The sequence below is a fragment of the Sorex fumeus genome, unplaced genomic scaffold, assembly GCF_029834395.1.
Source record: "Sorex fumeus unplaced genomic scaffold, SorFum_2.1 ptg000086l, whole genome shotgun sequence".
Classification (NCBI taxonomy): domain Eukaryota; kingdom Metazoa; phylum Chordata; class Mammalia; order Eulipotyphla; family Soricidae; genus Sorex; species Sorex fumeus.
In genome coordinates this window covers 26,998,798-27,023,400 of record NW_026606143.1, presented here as the reverse complement: position 1 = coordinate 27,023,400, position 24,603 = coordinate 26,998,798, and the positions used below count along the sequence as shown (strand labels likewise).

At 41.7% G+C, this 24,603-nt stretch overlaps 1 protein-coding gene across 6 annotated transcripts in view; it reads right to left on the bottom strand.

Moving 5' to 3' along the window:
- The window catches only part of PCYT1B (phosphate cytidylyltransferase 1B, choline), a 134,515-nt gene that overhangs the window by 56,872 nt on the left and 53,040 nt on the right, over nucleotides 1-24,603 (bottom strand). For 5 of the 6 annotated variants that reach the window (XM_056131225.1, XM_056131222.1, XM_056131223.1 and 2 more), the window contains exon 2: nucleotides 8,104-8,203. In XM_056131225.1, coding sequence (XP_055987200.1) covers nucleotides 8,104-8,203 — 100 coding nt within the window. Of the gene's footprint in view, nucleotides 1-8,103; nucleotides 8,204-9,065; nucleotides 9,175-24,603 lie in introns of those variants that run through there. The other variant, XM_056131221.1, reaches the window with a different exon arrangement.

Genomic DNA, 24,603 nt, shown 5'->3' with positions numbered 1-24,603 from the left:
TCTCAAAGAAAAGGAGCACCCTTTTGAAAATCTTAGAAGCAATATATTGAAGTAGAACCTATAATGGAGAAGTTATGGTTGATTTGCACATTGTATAACTGAAATGTCACTGTTCAGACTCAGCCAGATCCCTAAACTATAAAGTATCCACTTTGTGCTCCCTGTAACAGCACATATAAAGCATCTCTTTATCACACTTTGTACCATCCCTTCTTCACCTATAGAAAACAACTCTATAGAAAACAGATGGCTTTAAAATAAAGAGTAAGATGTTTTGTTGACAAATAAGTAATTTTTACTGCCTCCAATGAAGAAGCTTCTGCACAGCGAAAGAAACTTGCATGAAAATAAAAAGAGCACCAGGAAGATAGCTCAAGTGGTAGAAAACATGCCTAGCTCGTGTGAGGTTCCACATTCAATCCCTGCAACCATCTGGCCCTGGGATGGCCCCAGAGGCCCCTAGTGGTCCCTAAACAGCACTGCTCTACCAGGAGTGGGCCCAGAGACAGCCCCCAGTACCCCTGAGTGTGACCCCTAAGCAATTTTTTAATGTAAAGGACCCAGGAATAGCTCAGTGGTAGATCACCTGCCTTGCAGGCACAAGACTGTGAGTTTGATCCCTGGCGCCTTCCTGCAAGCCAAGTATGATGATGCTGGTACTGCTACTGGGACTCCCCAAGAGCACATCGAAGTATGCAGTCCTGGACACACTGCACGCAAGTGTGCGAGCATGACGACTAAAGAGTGTGTAATCCCTGATGAACACAACTGTGTAAGCACTACAGCCAAAGTGTGCACAAGCACCACAGCTAAAGTGTGAGCACTTGCAACCAAGAGTACAATCCTTAACAAGTAGTACCACAGCCAAGCATGTGAGCACTGGAATCAAGTGTGTGTGACCCCACCACAATAACAAACTACAAAAGGGCAGGGAAATTGGGGTGATGTGCTACATCAGGCAGCGCTCAGGGCTTACTCTTCTTGGCTCAGGGATCACTCCTGGCAGTGCTTGAGAGACTATGTGTGGTGCTGGGAGTAGAACACAGGTCGGATGTGAGCAAGACAAGTGCCCTACCCACTGCCCTAGCTCTTCCCAGAGAATGTTTTTTAATATAAAGAATCTTTTAGGGGCTGGAGCGATAGCACAGTGGGTAGGGCATTTGCCTTGTACATGATGACTGACCCAGATTCGATTTCCAACATCCCATATAGTCCCTTGAGTACCACCAGGAGTAATTACTGAGTGCAGAGTCAGGAGTAACCCCTGTGCATCACCAGGTGTGACCCAAAAAGCAAAAAAAAAAAAGAATCTTTTAGAAAATAAGAAACATCCTACTGAACAGGAGATGTTAGACACCACGTATCCATCAAGAGGGTAACAGTCAAAATATACAAAGGACTCCTAACATCAACAATGAAGAAATACATCAATTAAAACAAGAGGAGGGAATCGAAATAGTCACATCTTCAAAGAAGACTTATTGATGGCCAAAAGGTATCTAAAAATGTGTTCATAATCTGTTATTATAAAGGAAATGCAAGTAAAAACAATGAGCCTCACACCCACAAGTTAGCAATTACCCCAAAAACAAAAACTGACAAGCATCCGAGAGGATGTGGAGTACCTGTTGGTGGGGAGGTAAATTGTTGCAGTCTGTATGGAAAGCAGCATAGAGATGACTCAAGTACCGAAAATAGAAATTCCACACAATCCTGTTATCTTAATTCTGGGTATCTACCTGCCTTGCAGGCACAAGACTGTGAGTTTGATCCCTGGTGCCTTCCTGCAAGCCAAGTATGATGATGGTGGTACTGCTACTGGGACTCCCCAAGGGCACATCGAAGTTTGCAGTCCTGGACACACTGCACGCAAGTGTGCGAGCATGACGACTAAAGAGTGTGTAATCCCTGGTGAACACAGGAGTAATTACTGAGTGCAGAGTCAGGAATAACCCTGCGCTTATTCAATACAAAAGCGCTTATTCAAAGAAATAATCTGCACTTTCATGTTCATTAAAGCGTTATTAGGGGCATGTTTTGGGCATGCCTGGTAGTGCTCAGGGCTTATTCCTGGCTCTGTGTTCAGAGATCATTCCTGGCTGTACTTGGGGGAAATAACACACACAGCTAGGGATCGAACTAGAGCTGGCAAATGTCTTAGCCTGTACTATCTCTCCGGCCCCCACTGCAGTATTATCTACCATAGCCAAGAACTGCAAACAACCTCAGTACCCCCTGACTAAGGAGTGGATAAAGAAGATGTAGTTTAGAGACACAATGGAGTGCTATATGATTATAGTAAATGATGAAATTCTACCAGCTACAACAACATGGATGGACCTCGCAGTTATTGTATGCAGTGAAATAAGTCATATAGAGAAAGAGAAACACAATTTACTCCAAAGATGAATTTTAGAACATTTTGAAAAATAAGGCCAATTACTGGTTACTAGAAAGGAAAGGGAGGGTAAGCAAACTGGCACAGAAAGGAAGAATATATGGTGAAGGGCAAAATTAAACTTTAAGTGATGAACTTAATGTGGTATATTCCCATGCTGATTTTCAATGATGCATATCTGAAACATAATACGATATTACCTCAATAAAAAAGGAAAAACCTCCACTATACTCCATGTCCACTATACCATGCTCCAGAGGGAAGACCAAGCAGAGGTTTTAAATGAAAGGGACTTTGGGGGTGAATCATAACTGCCAGTTATAATGTGCTTATTCAGTTCTCCAAATCTCACTTGCCTCATTTGTGGAAAGGACACAAAATATCCATCTTATAGTTTTTATAAGCAGGAAATCAGATAGAATAGAGGGCACAATACCTAAGAATTTAAGTTCATTTTCCCCTTTCTTTTCCATTAGTAAACGGAATTCTTGGGGCCAGAGTGATAGTACAGAGGTTAGGGCATTTGCAGCCAACCTGGGTTTGATCCCAGGCTCCCATATGGTCCCGGAGCAACACCAGGAGTAATTCCTGAGTGAAGAGCCAGGAGGAACCTCTGAGCAACACTGGATGTGACCCCCCAAAAAAACGGGAAAAAAATTATTCTTTTCTGCTGGACCTGAAGTACATTTATAACTCTAGGTCAAATTTGTCCTCTTCATATATCACCTAGACTTTGGATTTATTTCTGGATCAGCTTTTCCGACTGTATGGTTTGTAGATCATTAACTTTATTTTTTTTAAGTAGGAGTATTGCTATTAATTCAGCCATTGATTAGGCTGATTGAATTGGGCATGAACTACACCTTACTTTTTTCCCTTTTTATAAATTTATTTATTGAATCCCCGTCAGAGCATTTACAAAGTTTTTGGGTGTAAGTCTCAGTCATATAATGATGGAACACCCGTCTCTTCACCAGTGCCCATTTTCCACCACCAAAAATTCCAGTGTACCCCCCATCCCACACCCTCCCCTTACCTGTGCGGCAGATGATTTCCACATTACTCTCTCTACTTTGATTGCATTCAATATTTCAACACCAGACCCACCATTATTATTTGGAACTTTAACACTCAAATCTGCCGAAAAGGCAACCATAGACAATTTGTTTTCTATTGCTGATTATGAATAGAAAATCATAATTTTCTATTATGTTTTTATTATGTTGTGCTTGGGTTTCAATTATACAATTGAAACCCAATTGATTAGATTAGATTGCAAACGTAATATGATGTCATGCAGCCACAATAGTGGCTGCACAATTTTGGAATTTCAAAATTTTAACAATTAAATCTGGAGGGATTTCTGCCAAAAACTGCTGGGTTCCAAGATTTGTTCCTGAATCTCTGGGATCATGGCCGTTAAGCAGCTTGATCAGGAGCCAGAAAGGCCGATTTTGGGCAGCGACTTGGGGTCTCGTTGGTGCAGGGAGGAAAGGGCCGGCTACATTGGTGCAGGGAGGAAAGGGCCGGCTCCATCCCCATCCTGTGAGGTCCTGTGTATCTCATCACTGCCGACCCAAACCTGACTGTCCAATGGCCTCTGGAGGATGGCGGCCACCAAACTGCCAAGAGGGAGCAGGTGGAGGGACAGCACCCTTCCCCCCCCCCCCCCCCCCGGGTTGGCCTGTTGCTGGTAACCTACTTCGGGGACCAGATGCATTTCTGCCAAAAGCTGCTGGGTTCAAAAATTTGTTTCTCACCAACAGTGAAGGAGTGTCCCTTTCTTACCACATCCGCGCCAGCACCGGTTGCTTTTGTTCTTGTGGATATGGACCAGTCTCTGTGGTGTGAAATGATATCTCATTGTGATTTTGATCTGCATCTCCCTGATGATTAATGATGTGGAGCATTTTCTCATGTGCCTTATAGCCATTCGGATTTCTTCTTTGTGAAAGTTTCTATTCATTTCATCTCCCCATTTTTTGATGGGATTGAGTGTTTTCTTTTTGTGGTTCAGCCCTTTTGGAAAACAGTATGGACGATTCTCAAAAAATTAGAAATTGAGCTCCCATTTGATCCAGCAATACCACTCCTGGGAATATATCCCAGAGAGGCAAAAAAGTATAGTCGAAGTGACATCTGCAATTGTCTGTTCATTGCAGCACTCTTTACAATAGCCAGAATCTGGAAAAAACCTGAGTGCCCAAGTACAGATGACTGGTTAAAGAAACTTTGGTACATTTACACAATGGAGTACTATGTAGCTGTTAGAAAAGATGAAGTCACGAAATTTACATACAAGTGGTACTACGTGGAAAGTATCATGTTAGCGAAATAAGTCAGAAAGAGAGGGATAGACATAGAAAGATTGCATTCATCTGGGGAACATAAAGTAACAAAATAGGAGACTAACACCCAAGAATGGCTGAGATTAGTACCAAGAATTTTACTCCATGGCTTGGAGGCCAACCACACATACTAGGGGAAAAGGGAGTTCAGATGGAGAAGGGAACACCAAATAAAGGTGTTGGGAGGATCCTCCCAGGACGGGAGAAGCATGCGGAAAGTAGATTATAGACTAAACATGATTGTCACCCATTGCCTCTTTTGCAAACCAAAACACCCAATAACAGAAAGAGAACAAAAGGGAATGCCCTGCCACAGAGGCAGGGGGTGATGGGGGGGATGGGGGTGGGAGGGATACTGGGATCCGTGGTGGTGGGAAATGGGCACTGGTGGAGAGATGGGTATTTGATCATTGTATAATTGAAACCCAAGCACAAAAATGTGTAAGTCTGCAACTGTACCTCATGATGTCTCACTATTAAAAAATTTTTAAAAATTGTTTATGAGTCTCTGGGATCATGGCTATTAAGTAGTTTGATCAGGAACCAGAGAGTCCTTGCCTCCAATTATATAGCTGAGCCAGATGTGGTTTGTGGGTATGTCTCCCACATACTTAACTTTCGGCCATTTACTTTCTTGGTAAACTTGGCCCCAAGTTGTTGGGGTCTGGCCAAAGGCACAGCAGCAATTTTGGGGTATCTAGAAGTCTGAAGGCACCATCAGGCTGCTGCTGCACTCGCCTCACAAGTACAGATTGACCTGCTGGCGAGACCAGAACACCCACTACTTTAATACATTTACAAGGTGATGTTGTACACTCTGAAGTCTAAGAATCACAAGTCTGAGCTACACAAAAACACTACGTTTGTCTGCTCATACATGCCTAAAAGAGGAGGGAGAACGTCATGGTTCAGAGATCAAGCTGAAACATCAGCAGGTTTGCAATCTAATCCCAGCTCAAAATGTGGTCCACCAGTCACTGCATTACCTGGGAACTTGGTAGAGAATCAAACTCCCAGGACCTTTCCCAGGTGGACTAAGAAACTCCAGACTCTACAGAGGCTTCAAATCTTTGTATTTTAATACAACCTCCAGGAGATTCTGACACAGGCCCAAGTGTGAGAACTACAGACACTAATTGAATTACCTAGTACAGATTCACACTTCTCTCAAGCCTTTACTTCCTCACCTGCAAAATATTAAAACCACTAATCACATAGAGTTGTGGCATTTAAATGACATAATAAAAATGAAGCACTAAGTACATAGTATGCACTTAATAAATATCCACTGATAGCAGTTAATAATAACAGCAAAGAAGTCTATGGCCCTTTGTCCCACAGATTCTGTTGAATTTGAGGTATTTGTTTTTTCAAATGGTGAATGGAAACCACTGAGTTATATTATCATACATGACTCAAAGCTTACCTACCAAATTCATTGTAGTTTTCACTCTGTCCTAATGAACTAAAGCATCACTCATTTACTCCTACAGAGTTCTCTGTCATGATGCCTTCACTATTCCTGCTCCACTTGCCTAGAATACACTTCCATTTTCTGCTCACATAGTCCAAGTCTTACTTTTCTCAGCAGGATCAGCTGTGGTCTGCTACCAGGTGTCCCCTGACTACTCCAGGACAAATGACTCTACTCTTCTCCAAACTGCCAGGTAAGCATTTCTGCAGCAGGCTTTAACCCCCTAAGTACATGTATGCTTGCTAAGTAGGTCTTATTTCATGGTAGTTGTTTCGTCTCTTTAATTGTAGCAGACACTGTGGGAAAATAGAGATATACCTTATGGTGCTTCTTTGCAGTTCCTCCTATCCATTCTCTGACATATGCTATAGGAGTGAATCAGTGAACAAACTCTTAGTGCACAGCCCAGTTTCTTTAAGCTAAGGGACAATTTGTGACACTTTTAAAAAAGAGATTTGGGGCTGGAGCAATGGCACAGCGGGTAGGGTGTTTGTCTTGCATGTGGCCGACCTGGGTTCAATTCCCAGCATCCCATATGGTCCCCTGAGCACCACCAGGAGTAACTCTTGACTTCAGAGTCAGGAGTAAACCCTGTGCATCGCTGGGTGTGACCCAAAAAGCAAAAAAAAAGAATAAATTTTAAAAAAATGAAAAAGATATTTAAGAATGGGTAAAAAGGTGCTTGAGAAATGGTGTGGGGGTAAGGCGCTTGACTGGCAGGTGACTGATCCTAGTTTCATCCCTGGAACCACATAGAATCCTTTGAGAACTGCCAGAATGATCCCTAAAAGCCAGGGGCAGTCCCTGAGCACCACCAGGAGTGGCCCACACCCCAAATAATGGTAAGAATTAATTTTTTAAGGTTTTAATTGAGGCACTATGATTTACAAAGTTGTTCATCAAAGAGTTTCAAGTATACAATGCTCCAACACCATTTTCAAGAATTTTAAAATGATGATAGTAGCTCTCTTAGGTTTGTAAAAGCCTTCATAATTTAAAAACCCCTTTGGGGAGCCAGAGAGATGTGCAGGGGTTAAGATATTTGCCTTCTGTGTGGCCAACCCTGGTTTTTTTAATTGAGATTCTGTGGTTTTAAATGCTGTTAATAGTTGTTTCTCATGCACATAATTCCAACACCATACCCATCACCGTGGTTTGCTCCCTTGCGTTAGATATAGTCCCCCAAGCACCACCAGGAATGACCCCTAAAACACAGAACCAGGAATTACATTCTCAGCACCACCAGGTATGCTTGCCCTGCAATAAAAATTCTTTGGCAGCAGAAGATATAGTTCAGTGGTAGAGTATTTGCCTTGTATGTGAGGCCCTGGATTTTGTTTCTGGCACCATTTTTTAAATAAAACCAGAAACTTTGGTGTTTGAAACCAAATCAAATTGTCCCACAAACCTTATGAGGCTGGCATCATTGTCCCTGTGCTGTACATGAAAAAATAGATTCAAATCATTCCTGAGATTTGTCCAAGGCAACAGAATAAGTGAGTAACAGTGCTGAGCTTTAAGGCAGGTATTCCATTCCATTTTTTGGTTTGTTTGGGGGCCACAACCAGCAGTGCACAGGGCTTATTCCTGGCTCTGTGCTCAGGGGACCATATAAGGTACAGAGTATTGAAGCCGAATTAGCCTCCGGCCAGGCCAGCACCTTACCCACTGTACTATTGCCCCAGCCCCATCCCATTACATCTTTGACTTGGCTAGCGAAGCTTTTCTAGTTTACCACTGCAGGAAGTTTATTTTTCTTCGGCTGTGCTATAATCTCTACATGAGTTCACCTCTAAGCGTGAACATTGCTCCAATGATGGCGGGCAATTCTGCTCATTTAGGTGTCAAGACACTGACCCTTCCAAGGAGAATTGAAGCCTCACCTGGTGTTCCTAAGCGGGCCTGCGCAATGGTCAGTTTCTCATGGGGTGCGAGGCACTGGCAGCTGGTTTCATCCGAAAAAGGGGCTGGAGCAGTCAGGGTCTAGAAAGAAAATGATAAAAGGAATATAGTCTCGCAAATCTTTCGGGCATACGAAGTCCCCCCAAGCTTAGATTTAGGTTGAATACACACGTATGATGGAGAAGTAGGGGCTGGAGAGATAGCACAGCAGGAAGGGTGTTTGCCTTGCATGTGGCCAACCCGGATTCCATTCCCTGCATCCCGTATGGTCCCCCGAGCACTGCCAGGAGTAACTCCTGAGTGCATGAGCCAGGAGTAAACCCTGTGCAACGCCGGGTGTGACCCAAAAAGGAAAAACAAAGAAGTATAATATACGACCAAAGAGACAGTACTGCAAGTATGGAACTTGCCTTGAACATTGTCAACTTGGGTTTGATTCCTGACACCACATATTGTCCCCCAAGTCTCACCAGGAGTGATCCCTGCGTGTAGAGCCAGGGTAAGCCCTGAGCACCACCAGGTGTAGTCTGAAACCCCAACACCATAAAAGTATAGAATATATGCTGCTGAATCATCTATTTGAATCATCTATTTGATTTATAATAGGACTAATTGTCCTATTATAAATGAAAATAGGGCCATTGCCAGTGACCTCCAGAAATCATGTCACTTGTACCACTTCACTGCCTAGATACCAGTGAGGTACCCCAGATGTGCCATCCTTCAGGCCTCACAACACCCCATAAAAGTCAGAGACATCTCTCTTGCTCTAAGTATCCTATTCCTCTATATACAGCAAAGGAGAATGTTCTTGGTTACAGAAAAGGAAACTGAGGCTCAGCAATATTAAGAAAGATGCTAAGTCATGGCATCAGAAAGCCACAATGCAGAGCTTGAAGCATTTTACAACCAGGGAGGGCAGACTTGAAACATTTAGACTTACCCACTCCCGGGGGCACTCAGCAGACAGGAATGCCATACTCAGATGACTGACAGACATCTGTATTTCACACACGGCAGCCTGGCCAATCACAGACTCTGACGTCTCTTATCTATGTCCTGGGAGGGCCCGAAAACCCAGCATTCTGGCCGACTGCTGATAACTGTTCCCCTGGTAGCTCCGGCAGCCTTCAATGCTGGAGGCCCCGCCCCAGGCAGCCTGGGCTAGGGCTCTGGGGAGCTTGTGAGAGATGCAGTCACTTGGACGTCTGCCCAGGAAGTGGCTCTGCATTTTTTAGTGTGCCTCTTAAAAGGAAAACTTCACTCTCTCCAGAGAGAGGAAGACAAAGCCAGTGGTATTTTTGTCAAGAGGGCAAGTGCAATCCAGAGCAATCCCATTCGTCATCTTTGAACTATGTCATTACCATGTTCATCAGTACATCATCCTTGGTGTTTGGAGAGACTCTTCCTTGGAAGATTCCCCTTTTCCACTGCCCTTCGAAGAATCGATCCCCAGGTTCCTTCCAACCTTCTCCCCGTGGTAACACCTTCTGCCCAGAAAGCTGGCATCTGCACTGAGGGGGGTTGGAGGCCTCCCAGTTGCTGGTGATTTTTTATTCTTTCTCTTTTAGAGCTATTTTTTGAGCCACACTTGGGGTGCTCAGGGGCTACTCACTGCTCAGTGCTCAGGGGTTGCTTCTAATGGTGCTCACAGAATCATGTGGTGCCATGCATTGAACCTGGACCTCCAGCATGCAAAGCATGTACTTAGCCCTTCAAACTATCCTTCCAGTCACACCTGAGACTTTCTTCACCCCCACCCTTCAGCTCAGGGCTTTGACTAAACAACAAGATTTGGAGAAAATATATCAGAAATTGGCCCCTTCTCAAATATATTGAAATAATCTTGTGGGCCATGGTGAGCCAAAGCAGCATGCACAATGTGGCAAAGCAGTGTAACAAGAGCATAAATTCCATACTCACAAAACTAGGGTTCAAGTTCCCTCTTTAGCTCATACACACTGTGTTATAATTTGGCTCTTCTGGTTGAAAGGAACCGACACTCACTAAAGTTAGCTCAAGAGATGGATTATTTTAAGGCTACCCTGGCACAGAAATGACATAGGGGATTCGAGAGGGGCAGAATCTTGTCCCCAAGTGCCTTGTACCAAGCTGGTTGCTCTCTGTATGTGATTCTTTTTGTCCTACTGTCACATATTCTAGAGCCTTCCTTCCACTATATCAACGTCTCTGTTTGCCTTCTACCTCTCTATTATACACTTGGCTGGAATATGACCCTACATGTCCTCCGTCCCAGACACTTTTTCCAAGTTCTTCACCCACAGTTCTGACGCCTACCAACTTACTGTTTCTTTTTGTGCTTCCCAAATCAAATTCCTACAGGCAAGTCAGACTGGCTGAGCTCACTTCTCAAACCAGGCTGCAACAAGGATTGGCTGGCACTGAGTTAAGCAACCATCTGTAGCTACCAGCTGTGTCTGGTAAAAGGAGGAGAAAGGAGATTGCAAAGGAGGGAATGGGTGGTCTGTCATTGCCCTTTCAGCATGAGCTACCACCGGGCCAAGAAATGCATTTGACTTGGAGTGCTCATAAAAGGGGTGTGGGGGTGGGCTATACTTGGTCGTTCTCAGAGGCTATTTCTGGCTTTGTTCTCAGATATCACTACCAATGGTACTTAAGGACTATATGTGGTGCCAAGGATCTAAATAGGGACAGCAACGTGCAAAGCAAGTACCTTACTCCCTGTACTGTCTCTCCAACCCCATGATTTTGTGTGCTCTTAAAATGAAACTCCTGGGGCTGGGGCGACAGCACAGCAGGTAGGGCGTTTGCCTTGCACGCAGCCAACATGGCCGACACGGGTTCGATTCCCAGCATCCCATATGGTCCCCCGAGCACTGCCAAGAGTAATTCCTGAGTGCATGAGCCAGGAGTAACCCCTGGGCATCGCCGGGTGTGACCCAAAAAGCAAAAAAAAAAATGAAACTCCTTACCTTGAGTCAGTTTCATCTATAAAATTGGTATCTACCTTGCAAGAATTGCTGTGAAAATAGAAATGATGTATACAAAGCACTTGGTACCCAAATTGTGGCAATTATTATTACTGCTATCAATACCCATTGTCATTAAACATCATATTATATAACATGGTATAATAATAATAGAACATAGAAACAAGCCAATAAACATATTAATGAACTTTTAGAACACAATCCATATGGGTAAATGGATTGGCAAAAGTGATTAGCCTACAGATTCATTAACTTGTAATATATGTGGGCAATGAATCATTTTCAAATGATCTAAAAATAAATTACTATTTGGAGATATTTTATGTGCTAGTCACAAGTTTATTAAAGAGATAAGGTGCTGCCGTTTTCCAAGAACAGTGTATTCTAGAGGGTGTGAAATCTGGTAATTAAAGCAGAGATAAAGTTGTAAAGCAACAATAGTTACTCAAAGGTGAAAAAATGGTTTATATGCATTGTGCATTTTGTTCTTCATAATGGTGGCCTAGAAGTAGGAAAAGAGAAACAAAGAGGTGGATGGCAAAGTGAATCAATATACATGTGTGAGCCCATGTGTGTGCTTGTGAGCATGTGTGCAGTTAGTTGACACAGAATTAATTTTTTTAACTGAGTCACCATGAGATAGACAGTTACAAAGCTGTTCATAATCAGGTTTCATCATACAATGTTCCAAACCCATACCTCCATCATTGTACATTTCCCACCACCAATGACCCCAGTTTCCCTCCCACCACCCATCCCCACCCCCAGTATGCCTCTATGGAAGAAGGCACCTTTCTCTCTCTCTCTCTCTCTCTCTCTCTCTCTGAGAGTATTTCTTGTATGGTGCAAAGGACTGTGTTTAGAATAGGCAAAATACATAAATAAATGAGTTCTTGCATTGATCATCAGAACATGGTCTTCCAAAATGAAGCACAAAAACAAAGCAAGCAAACAAAAACACCTTTGTTTAAGAGTCAAACCCCATTTTCAGAAAGACATTGGTTAATGCCCAGCTACAGTAACCAGCTCCAAGACCTTAGAAAATATTTTTTTTCAGTCTGAACACCTCAGAACGTTTTCTCTGAGTTATTTCATTTGATTTCCAAATAGTTCTTTGCTACTCAGATTTTTGACTCCTCCTCCAATAAGGATACGAAACATAACATCAGGATATGAAAGGTAATCAGAAGATAGTTTATAAAGCTAGTTATATAGTTAAAAACAAATAAACTGAATAAATAAATAAAATGAATAGAAAAATAAATTTGTATAGTTTATAAAGGTAGTCCTAGGAGACAGAGGCTTGACAGCCCTCATTTTCAGGCATTCAGCTTGTGTCAGAGCCATGCACCTAACACTTGATGTGTGACCCAGGCAAGCACCACAACTAAATGTGTGAGCATCACAACCAAGCTTGTGTGTGACCCTCAGTCATTGCAACAACGTCCACAGAGGGAAGGAACAGAGTAAAAAAAACACATCAATAAAATAAAAGGAATTACACCTCTTTCAAATACTCTAAAAAATCTATTAAAAGCCCTGGAGATAGTACAGAGGTTAAGAAACTTGCCTTCCACGTGGCCAATCCTGGCCAAACAGGCTTTGATACCTCTCACCATCTAAATTCTGGTCCTAGCACCACAGCCCCTAACCTAAATTATTCTTAATTGTAATGGGGAAATCCAGTCAGATAGGACTGAGTTCAAATCCCAGCTCTGTTCTTTAAGATTCACTTGATTTTTCAGCTTGGAATTTTACAAGATTGTTGACTCTTAAATGCTCTCCCCTTCATTTTCTCTTTTATAAGAGGAAGACAATAAAATGGCCTATCTCATGAAATCTTAGTGAGGAGTAAGTGAAATGGTGCATGCATGATAATTTTCTTCCTTTTGCCCTCTTAATCCCCCCCCCCTTTCCTAGCCTTGACTCTCTGGCACCCATGGATGGGCACCCCTACCTTCCTTTCCATTCCAGCTGGATCCGTGGGAAGTATAGGAAACCCTGGAGGGTTAGATCAACAGTGAGCTCCGGGGGTGTCTGCCTACTTCCTCCCTACTAGGAAGCAGTTTATTTGTTTCATCCAGAAATTCGCATCTCCTGTGATAGGGCCTTCTGTAAGTTTCCATGGCCCATACCCTCCCCTTCTTTTTCATGTGTCAGAGTGACCCAAAGGCTCCAAGCTCCCAGAGTACAAGTTGCATCAAGAGTACAAGCTGTACCAAGGTTTCTTAAAACTTTGTCTTTTGACTCTGTAAACAAGTCCTTTCTGAATTTTCTTCATTTCTCCTTTAAAATGAGCTGCCCTTCTCAAGAGCCCTTAAACTGATGGAGTTAATATAGCAGTATGATGCCTGGCATAATCAATGTTAGCTAGCAAATGCCAGTGAGTCATACTAGAAGCAGAGATCAATTGAAAAGAGACCACAGTTAATAAGTTCTGACCATCTTAAGAATGTCATCCATTAGGAAATAATTTCACAAAAGAACATTTTGATCAGGATATGCCAGAGACAAGAGCAGCACTTCCTCTTCAAAAAAGAATCTACTTCATACATAACAATTTTCACTAACTTTCTTCTAAAGAAACATTTTTGAACATTCTTTTAGCAAATTGTTTATAATGAGCAATATAAAAATAAATTATTGAGGGCCTGTTAAGGGAGCAGACTTAAGGGGTGGTTGGGGAAATTGGAAATAATGGTGGTGGGATTGGTGTTGGAATATTGAGCGTCTGCAGTAAATCATGATGAACAACTCTGCAAGTCACAGTGTTTATATAAAGTGTAAGGGGGAAAATAAAACTATAAAAATCTGCTTCTCATGAAAAGGTGGACTAGAAGCAACATAAGGGTATTGGAGAAGGGGCTTGGGTACAGAGATGGTGGTTATCTACGGTAACCATATATACATCAAAACCGTAACATTAAGATGATTGTAACCATATTGGGCTGGAGCGATAACATAGCAGGTAGGGCGTTTGACTTGCACGCAGCCAGCCTGGCAGAGCCGGGTTCGATTCCTCCACCCGTCTCGGAGAGCCCGGCAAGCTACCAAGAGTATCTCGCCCGCACGGCAAAGCCTGGCAAGCTCCCCGTGATGTATTCGATATGCCAAACACCATAACAACAAGTCTCACGATGGAGACATTACTGGGCCCACTCGAGCAAATCAATGAACAACGGAAGGACAGTGACAGTGACAGTAACCATGTTACCTAAATTGTAATGATGAAATTTTTACAGAAATGAAATAACAACTATAATTTGCTTATCATAGATTCAATCCTGATAGGAATCTTTTTTTTTCTGGTAGGAATCTTTTGCCTCCATACTAACCGTCTTTAAATATGACAAATTTAGGGGCTATAGATAGTACCAAGGTAAAGGTGCTGACTTTGTATCCCACCTACCCCAGTTGGAATCACTGGTCCTATATATGGTCCCCAGAGCATGGATAGGGCTCACTCCTGAGTACATAGCTAGCAAAAGTTGTTGAGCACTGCTCAAAACACTCCCCAAAGTTTTTTTTCATTAAATGTTAAATTTAGAATAATAACATAATACCATAAATGTCGTCCCTCAGTCTCATGCTGATCATAGTTTACTACCATATTTTGGAGGGAATTGTCCACACTCTATGGTGCTCAGGATTCAATCCTGGTAGTTCTTGGGGGACCAGATATAGTACCAGGGATTGTACCCGGGACAGCCACATGCAAGGCAAACTCCTTACCTATTAAACTATATCGCTAGTCTAAGACAGAACAGTTTTAAATCAAGGCTTTATTTGGGATTTGAATGTTTTCATCTTTTCAAGATAGACAGGAAAGAAAAGATTTTATAGTTCACTCTTAGGCCCAACACATGAAACTCACTAGGTCCCTGGCCTGTATCATTGATGACATGGAAACTCAGATCAGCCTGTCAGTAGAAACTTTAAGAGAGTTCAGTGGAGTGGAGGAAAACTGTACTCAAGTACCCAGTACATGGGGTCAGAACCAAGAAATACTCATTTTTTTATTGAGGTAAGTATGGTAGGCACATATTATGAAGATAGAGGCACCATTAAAAACAGGAGAACAGATACACATGTTCTTACAGGGAGCAATTTCTTAGAACATTTTGTTAAATGCAAAAGAGCCATACAGAAAACAATATAATATGTATTTATGCTATAGTATGATGCCATTTATGGTTAAAGCAAAATTAACCACTTTTTCGGCAGTTACATAGAAACTGTTCAGATCTGTACTGTCCAATTCAGAACTTACTGGTCACTTGTGGCAGCTTCACTTCAAAAGTAAATGAAATAAATTTTAAATTTTTGTTTTTTACTCACACTAAGCACATTTCAATGACTTAATAACCATGTTTGGCTAGTGGCTACCTCACTGGTACAAAATCAAACGTTCCTGACAGCCAAGAAAGTTCTATTGAATGGTGCTGGCCTGGAGGGATACACAACAAATTGTTATCTGGGTTAATTCTGGGGAAGAAGATACACTGGCAAAAGAAGTAAAGGGATTTTTTTTATTACTTATTACATACGTGTCTATTTTTTACAATGACTTCATATTCATATAATGTATCTAATTTAAAATAAATTCTTGAAACTGGAGAAATAGTCCAATGGGTAGGATGCTTGCTTTTCACATAGCTGGCCCAGGATCAATCCCCAGCACCTTATATGGTTCCCCAAACCTACCAAGAGTGGTCCCTGAATGCAGAGCCAGGAGTAAGCCCAGAGCACCATCCACTGTGCCTAAAAACCAACAAAAATTTGAAGAAATATTTTCTCTCCCATAAAGTCAGAGATGTGTGCAATTTAATTAAGGATAAGGTGTCCTGACTGTTGAGGTAGAAATAGGAGCCTAGCAGGGTAGGAGAAATACTTTCAAAAATAACTTTTATCTATAAACTATTAAATATTATTCCCAGGAACATGAATATTTAAAACTCATTTGATCTTTAAAAATTAATTTAGTGCGTCTCACTGTGATTCAATAAAAATTTTTAAAATTAATTTAAAGATAGTGATGTAACTCAGTGGTAGAGCACCTGCCCTGCACGTATGAGGCTCTGGGTTCAGTTTCTAACACCATATAATAATAATAAGTTGAGCAATCTTCCTGGTATTCACCAGCTGTTCATTTTTTTAACATCCAACAAACACTACTTGACTGCTTATTATGTGCCCAAGAGCTGCTTTAGGCTCTCAAGGAAAAGACAGACCAAAAATTATACCTTTGTGATTTTTAAAGAAAACAAACAAGAGGCCTGGAGCAATAGCATAGCGGGTAGGGAGTTTGCCTTGCATGCAGCTGACCCGAGTTTGATTCTCAGCATCCTACATGGTCCCCCGAGCACCGCCAGGAGTAATTCCTGAGTGCAGAGCCAGGAGGAACCCCTGTACATGCCAGGTGTGACCCCAAAAGCAAAAAAGAAAACAAAAATCAAACAAAACAAAGCAAAAAGCAATACATGTAAATGTGTAGTATGTTAAAATGTGAAGAGTGATGTAAAAAATAAGGCAAGCATGGGGGATAGGGAATACAGGGCAAATAATTGTCAGTGAGAAGTTAATCTATGTGTAAATAAAAAGGATCAACTGAGCTGTGTGGATAAAGAACACTCCAGGCAGAAAAAAATACAGTGCAAAAGTCTTGCGGGGAGGAAAATGTCTGACTGCTTCCACAAACTTGGAAAAGTAGAGAAGCAAATCTCATCATGAGTTATAGTTCTCAAAGATAATTTCTAATTCTTGGGCTGGAGAGAGAATATAGGGCTTAAGGCATTTGCCTTGTATGTGGCCGACCCCAGTTCATTCCCCAGCATTGCATGGGGTCCCCTGAGCATCTTCCGGTATGGCCCACTATTGCTGACTCTCTCAGTATTTCTGTTTTGCTTTTTGAATATATTAAACATACAATTTAACAACTTTGGAATCTTACTACATAGGCATTTTATCACTAAATACAAGTTTATTTATCACATCATTAAAAATAGTCTTCAGATTTCTTTTTAAAAATAGACTTTGAAATACCAGGTTAGGTTCCTAGCAAAATGAGAAGATACTGATATTTCCCATATCACACACTAATTTTGAGAGTTGTAAACCATTCACTAATAAAAAAATAATTTAAATATTCCTGTTGTTGATATTAAGTTGTTTGTATTTTATTAATATAAATAATACTCTCAACATAATTCTGAACCTATGATTAGTTCCTTCAGATACCTAGGGGCAGAATAAATAACTTAGACCTGTAGTATGAACATGTTAAAGATGAATATTTGAAGAATAGTTAAAAATATATTGGTAAATTACACCCTACAACAGCTGTACCATTCATACTCACACGACAATGGCTGAAAGCGCCTATCTTGCTGCCATCTCGCTGGCATTCAGTATTATCTTTGCTGATTTTATAGACCAAAAAATGGCATCAAGCTGTTTTGATTTGCATTATTTTGATTACAAGAAAGACTGAACATTTTTCAAATGTTTATTAGCCATTTGTGTTTTCTTCTGAGAATAATCCATCCTTGCACATTTTTCTATTTTTGAGAGATAGCATTTTGGAGTCTGTTTAAAATTATAAAGAAATATTTTTAAAATGCACTTTCCTTGTTTATGGGGCAACCCCCTCACTCAGAAGTCCCTTGATTGGACATTAGTATATGAACTCCTGCATCTTGGTGAAGTTAGTAGTGACTGTGCCCCTGTAATCACTCACTTCCCTCAGCTATAACTGGTCCCTACAATGTGGTCATCTTCTGAGCCCCAGTAATGGGTCTCAGATGCCTAGAGGACTCTTAGTAAATCAATAATACCTCATTTCATTGACTCTAAAAATTACTTTTCCCCAAACCATGTTAACTTCTCTGGCATAAGGAGGGGGTTTTAAGAAGAAATATCATGATATATCAGTATTGACAATTGTCAGACTTTTAAAACTTTTTTAAATATTTATTATTATTTAATATATATTCAATATATTTAGAATTAATTTATAATTAAAATATTATCATATATATTTAATATATTGTTTAATATATTTATTATTTATGAGGTACAGTTGTAGACTTACAAATTTTGTGCTTGGGTTTCAATTATACAATGATCAAATACCCATCCCTCCACCAGTGCCCATTTCCCACCACCATGGATCCCAGTATCCCTCCCACCCCCCCATCTCCCCCATCCCACCCTGCCTCTGTGGAAGGGCATTCCCTTTTTTCTCTCAATTGTCAGACATTTTTTAATTGAAATTTTTCCCCTTATTTAAATACCGTGGTTTACAAAGTTGTTCGTGATGCATTTGTTACAGGTATTAAATATTCCAACACCAATACCACCACCATCACCTTCCCTCCACCATTGTCTCCATTCTCCCAACCACCCCTCAAGCCTGCCCTCATAGCAGGCCCAAATTGATTTATTCTATATTGCTTTTTAGCACTAAATAGCTAATGGGATAATCAAAAAAATACTTCAGTAAAAGAAAATTTCTGAAAATTGTTGTCTCTCATCATAGGGACAGTAAGTCCTTGTCTGAGGGTTTACTAAGCCATTGTTGCTAGTTGAGCCTTCTGTGTTAATGTTTTTGTTAGTTGAGCTAATTGGTTTCTACATTACATTCCCATCCAATTGGGTACACTCCTACTGGGATGTTAGTACTACAGAGTTAGGTGATGGCACTCCAGAAAATCCAAAATATTTAAATGGGCAGTGAGTTTACATGGTGGTATAGGCGAAATGTGGGTGAGGCTGCCTGGGCTTCCAGAAGTATGCGGACAGGGACTAGGCATGAGTGGAGGTCACCCACCCTGACTCTGAGAAGGTCTAGAATTTTCAGAAAAAAACACTGTATACCTGAAAATTTCAGCGGTGGAGTACAGCCACAGGTATGGTGGCAGCTGTTGGGGTGTGAGTGCTGGGCCTTTCATAGGGAACTTGGCCTACCCCCTCTGTAAGACATTTTAACACTAATGCAATGGGAGGATGCCTTCTAACTAATGACATCTTAGACTCATGAACTGTATAGTTGCTATTTGCTCAAGCTCGAGGTAAAGGCCCTCCCGTTGTTCGTCGATTTGCTTGAGCGGGCCCAGTAACGTCTCCATTGGAGACTTTGTTGTTACTGTGTTTGGCATATTGAATACCTTGCACGCAGCCAACATGGCCGATAGTTGCTATTAATAATAGAAAAAAACAATTATCTTTACTTAGGAAAACATTCCATATCTGAAATCCATATCTGCTTCCTCCTTGGGCAACTGAGTTCAAGGAGTTTATAACGAGCATCAATAACTATCATAATATTTTATCCCTAGCCCATCTCCGTGCCCCAAGGGCTTGAGGTGACACACAATTAGAAAGTTTTAAATAATAGTTGCAACATCTGAGGTGAGAGGTGGAATAAGGGTTTAAAACTATGATCAGGAATGAAATGAATCCCCAGGAATTCCTAGTTCGTTCCTCTACACCGTAGGGGTAGCACACAAAACTGACTCTAAGGTCCTAGCAACCAAAGCAAAGAGGAAGAAAATGTTTATATTCACCTCAAGTAAAATGCAAAATAGCTATTAAGGAAAAACCATTTTCTTCCTTCCTTCCTTCCTTCCTTCCTTCCTTCCTTCCTTCCTTTCTCTCTCTCTCTCTTTCTTTCTTTCTTTCTTTCTTTCTTTCTTTCTTTCTTTCTTTCTTTCTTTCTTTCTTTCTTTCTTTCTCTTTTTGGGTCACACCTGGTGATGCACAGGGGTTACTCCTGGCTCTGCACTCAGGAATTACTCCTGGCGGTGGGATGCTGGAAATTGAACCTAGGTTAGCCATGTTCAAGGCAAACGTCCTACCTGCTATGCTATCACTCCAGCCCTGTAAAACCATTTTCTGATGCCATGTTTGGATAAAAACTCCCCCCATGATGCCCCTGTGGGAGCTGGCAGGGTGACTGCACAGTGACACTGGCATCCACACAAGACTGCCATACAGACAATCCTGGCTTTTGTCTGCCCCAAAGCATTCCCCAAGCAAGGCAGAGCCCCCGAGAAGCAGTTCAGAAAAACATATCGACAAGGGGTCAAATGTTCAATCTGAAAATTCAGTTCCCCCTCCTGACTGAACTCCATAATGAGATTTAAAATAGCCAGACCCAGGCCTCTAATGTGGGAATGGCACGCGAATCAATTAGAGAGCATCATTTGTGCTTAGATTGATTTTTCATGATAAAACCAATAAAGGAAGCATTGCTGATATCTAATGCTAATGTACAGGCTTACCACGATGTCCATCCCTGTCAGCACACAGCAAGCACGCCAGGTGTTTGAAGGAAGACTGAATGTTGTACAGTACAGAGGGGGTGGCCTAGGTACCCTGACATTTCTTTGCCCTTGCTTGCACTGCATTTGCAAAAGAAACCTACTTACCTAGGCTGGATAAGTGGTTTGGTGGATCATATTATCTGGTATTTGGGGATAGGGTGGTGGTGTTTGGCCACACCCAGTGATGCTCACGGGAGTGGATCTGGCTCCAGAAGTTACCCCTGGTGACGCTCAGGGAGCCATATGCAGTGCACAGGACAGAACCAGGTTTGCTGCATGGCAAGGCTAGTACCTTAGCCCCTGTACTATTTCTGTCTCTCCTGCCCCCTTCATTATCTAACTTTAGCTAAACCGGAGCTCGCAAGATCATCAGGTGGCTGAAGCATTCTCTGACATGAAATAGGAAAGCAAAGATAATGAGCACAGGCGAACAGGAAAAGTAGCTGGGCTGACCTTTCTTCTCCAGTGAGTTTCGTGTGAACCACATAATCAGGTGTGAACAATGATGACCTAATCAGATCTAGCAAGGAGAGCTGCATTGAAAATCATTAAGAAGGAGACCATATAAAATATCCGCTATAGTAGCCTTGTACGTCATCTTCAAGGTATATTTTACCTTGAGATATTAATGTTGGCATTGTAATTATCCTGACACTTAAAATGAAGCAAGCAGAATATTAAGATAGGGCTGGGGGCGTAGTTCAAGTGATAGAGTACATGCCTTGCAAGCAATGCCTGGGTTTGATCCCTTCTAGCCACCAACTCAAGAAGTGGTCCTGGTAGCCTCCAGCTCCACCAGGCCCAGGCATCCTTAGGAGTGCCCCCATTGTCCTAAAAACACAGAATATGACGATAAACCTCCAATTTTCTAACAATGTTCCAAGTCATGTGCTGCTCAATCCATTATTTCAGACATGTTTCATGTAATGGCAAATGTTTAGAAACCTTTTTTGTTTCCAAAATTGAAGAGAGAACAACTAAGTCTCATACCACTGCAGAAACACCTGTTCTGTGTGCCACAGTAAAACTGGCTGCTCTAATGCGTAGGAAAAAATTGATATCAAACTATAATGCATTCCTTTGTTAGCAAATATATTTAGAAGACATATAGAAAACATGCCGAAGATTGGAAGAAACAGGCATTAGAACAAATTATGCAGTGTGGGAGGTTTGCTATACAGTTGGATGGAAGTACAGATATTTCCAACAAGTCTCAGCTTGAGCTATTTGCTAGATTCTATTTCAATAATAAAACCAATTTATTTCTGAGACACTAAGGAAAAGATGTACTAAAGAAGAGAGATTTTACGAAGAATAAAATTCAAGTATTGATTCTATAACATGGATGAATTATTAATAAAACAATACCTTTATGGGAAAATGTATATGTGACACTACCAATGAGGAGATTGCTTGGTCGGTCTGTCTGAGAAACACCTGTTTTCAGTTCATGAGCCTTTTTCCACTGTTTCTCTAAATGTTGCTCCTTAGGGTTTCATCTTAGAAGATTGTGGATGTAAGATTATTAATTTAATGAGGTTTCAGAGACAGGCAGACATAAGAAGGATTTTACTAGTTGCTTTACCTTTGATTTTTATTTTAGGTTTGGGGATGACACCCAACTGTCCTCAGAACTTATTCCTAGTTCTTTTTTTTCTTATTATTATCAGGAATCACTCCTATTTGGTATGTGTGGGACCATATGCAGTGCCTGCGATGGAACCAGGGTTAGCCACCTGCAAGACAAGCACCTTAACCCCTCAACTATCATCTATCTGGCCCCTTATTAGTTTCCTGCTGGGCTACACCTGGTGGTGTTTGGGAAGCTGTGCAGTGCCAGATGAAACACAGGTCTCCTGACTGCCAAAGATGTACTTTGGCCCACTGAGCATGCGCTCTCTCATTCTCTCCCCCTCTCTCCCCCTCTCTCCCTCCCTCTCCCTCCCTTTCTCTATCTCTTTCTCTCTCGCTCTTGCTCTCTCTCTTGCTTTTGCTCTCTCACTCTCTCTTGCTCTCTCGCTCTCCCACCCCGTAACAATTGTAACTATTACTCTTTTATTTTTCTTCCCTTTACCTGATGGGCAGGAGCAGGGTCAGTTATTTATTAGAATTAGCCCTATAGCAGAACTATCCTAAAGATAGCTAACCAATTTCATGTACTTCTTGTAAGTCTTTGAGGCTAGTACTTTTTAGGAATTGCATATAGAATGGGCATTATGGATTTTAATTCACAGAACACCTGACTTGGGATGCACAGGCCTTAAAAATGAGGTTAGTTCAAGAGTTCACCTACACTCTCACTGGAGCTGAGCATTCTGATGCCTCGAAGGGGTCCCACTGAGGAGTACACTGAATCTGTTAGCAGCCAAGAGCTGTAATTATAGGTAGGCTCGGACACTCTTCTGTAGAGTGTTCTATTTTAAATCACCAGGATTGTTTGAAAGTGGCAAATCTATTGTAGAGTGTACTCTCTCCTCATTATGTACTCTCTCTTCAGAATATGTTTGATTTTTTATGCTGAAGAATAATGTCACTGTCACTGTCACTGTCCTCCCATTGTTCATCGATTTGCCTGAGCGGGCCCAGTAACATTGTGAGACTTGTTACTGTGTTTGGCATATCAAATACTTCATGGGTAGCTTGCCAGGCTTTGCTGTGTGGGCGAGATACTCTCAGTAGCTTGCCGGGCTCTCGAGAGGGGCTGAGGAATTGAACTCGGGTCAGCCCGGTCGGCCGTGTGCTAGGCAAATGCACTACCTGAAGAATAATATACATAAAAAACATGCATATATCCAATATGTGCAACTCAATGAACTTTTACAAGTTGAACACACACAGTCCCAGATCAAGAAACTAACCAACTGTCAGCATCTGTCCTGTGTTCCTTCCATTTTCCTGACCACTAACATCACAAACTAGCTCATATATTTTATAAAAGTTGCATTATGTGGTGTTTCTTTGTGTCTGGCCTCTTTCAATAGTATATGTGTGAGTTCTAGTCATATTTTTGCAGGTGGTTGCAGATTTTTTTTCATTCTCAGTGGTATGTAGCATCACATTGGAAGAACATACTACAATTTATTTATGCATTCTATTTCTGCTGAGCATTTGTCATTTCCAGTTTGGGACTATTAGGAAGAATGCTGCTAAGAATGTCCTAATCCCACTTTCTTGGAGACCATATGTACAAATTTCCTAAGAGTAGAAGTACTGGGTCAAAAATACTTACTTTGATTTTCTAAATTTACTACAAAGAGCCTAGGCATCTGATTTGTTTCCACTCTGGGTTCCGAGAGCAGAAGATGTGACATGGGAGAGCTAAATACAGCATTTTGCAAAGTGCGGCCAAGCACATCTTGCTTCTGAATCACCGGGGAGCTTGGGCAGGTGATTCTTCGCTCACCGATGCAGGGAAACGGTGTGTAGTGGAAGCAGGCCTTTAGAAGTTAGACAAACCTAATTTTAAGTTCCAACTCTCTCCATTGGAACTTGATATTTTGGAAACAGCTTTGTTCTTGCTCTCCTTGCTGATAACAGGGAAACAACTTTTCCTGTTGCACAGGTCCACAGCCTGGTTAAATGAGATAACCCTGAGAAAACATGCAGCACAGTGCCAAACAGCAGTGAATACTATAAATAGTTGCCCTGTTCCCTCTCTTACCCATGGAGAAAAATATTTAGTGAATGAGACCTCTAGCCTTGATCCCAGTATGGGACAATTGTCTCTAACTAAACAAGCTGGAGATAGAATAGAATTTATTATGATGGGACCATGCCTACACTCAATAGTCACCACATCAATACCCTGCATGGAACAGAGCAGGCTCTCCACATCACTAGGTTGGTAGCAGATTGGACACCTCGCTCTCAGTGCTTCTATTAGTCTACTGTTATTTCTCTTAAATACCAGTTAAACTGTCAGCATTTTTCGACACTGATGTGCAGGAATTACTGAAAGCAAAGAGAAACACCAAGTCAAAGTCTTTGGCGAGAGAGGGGATTATATGAAAATGAGTCCTGCTCCATGGGCTGGCCCCGTTTGGCCCTGCACATTATTATGCGGGCACACACTGCCAGGGCTCACTGCTTTCTTGTCTAATCCCTGTGTTTTTACGTGTGCCTTCGAGATCGTTGAGTGTTAAACTGTCTCTTTATCCCCAAGTAGGGTCAGCTTCCCCAGCCTCCC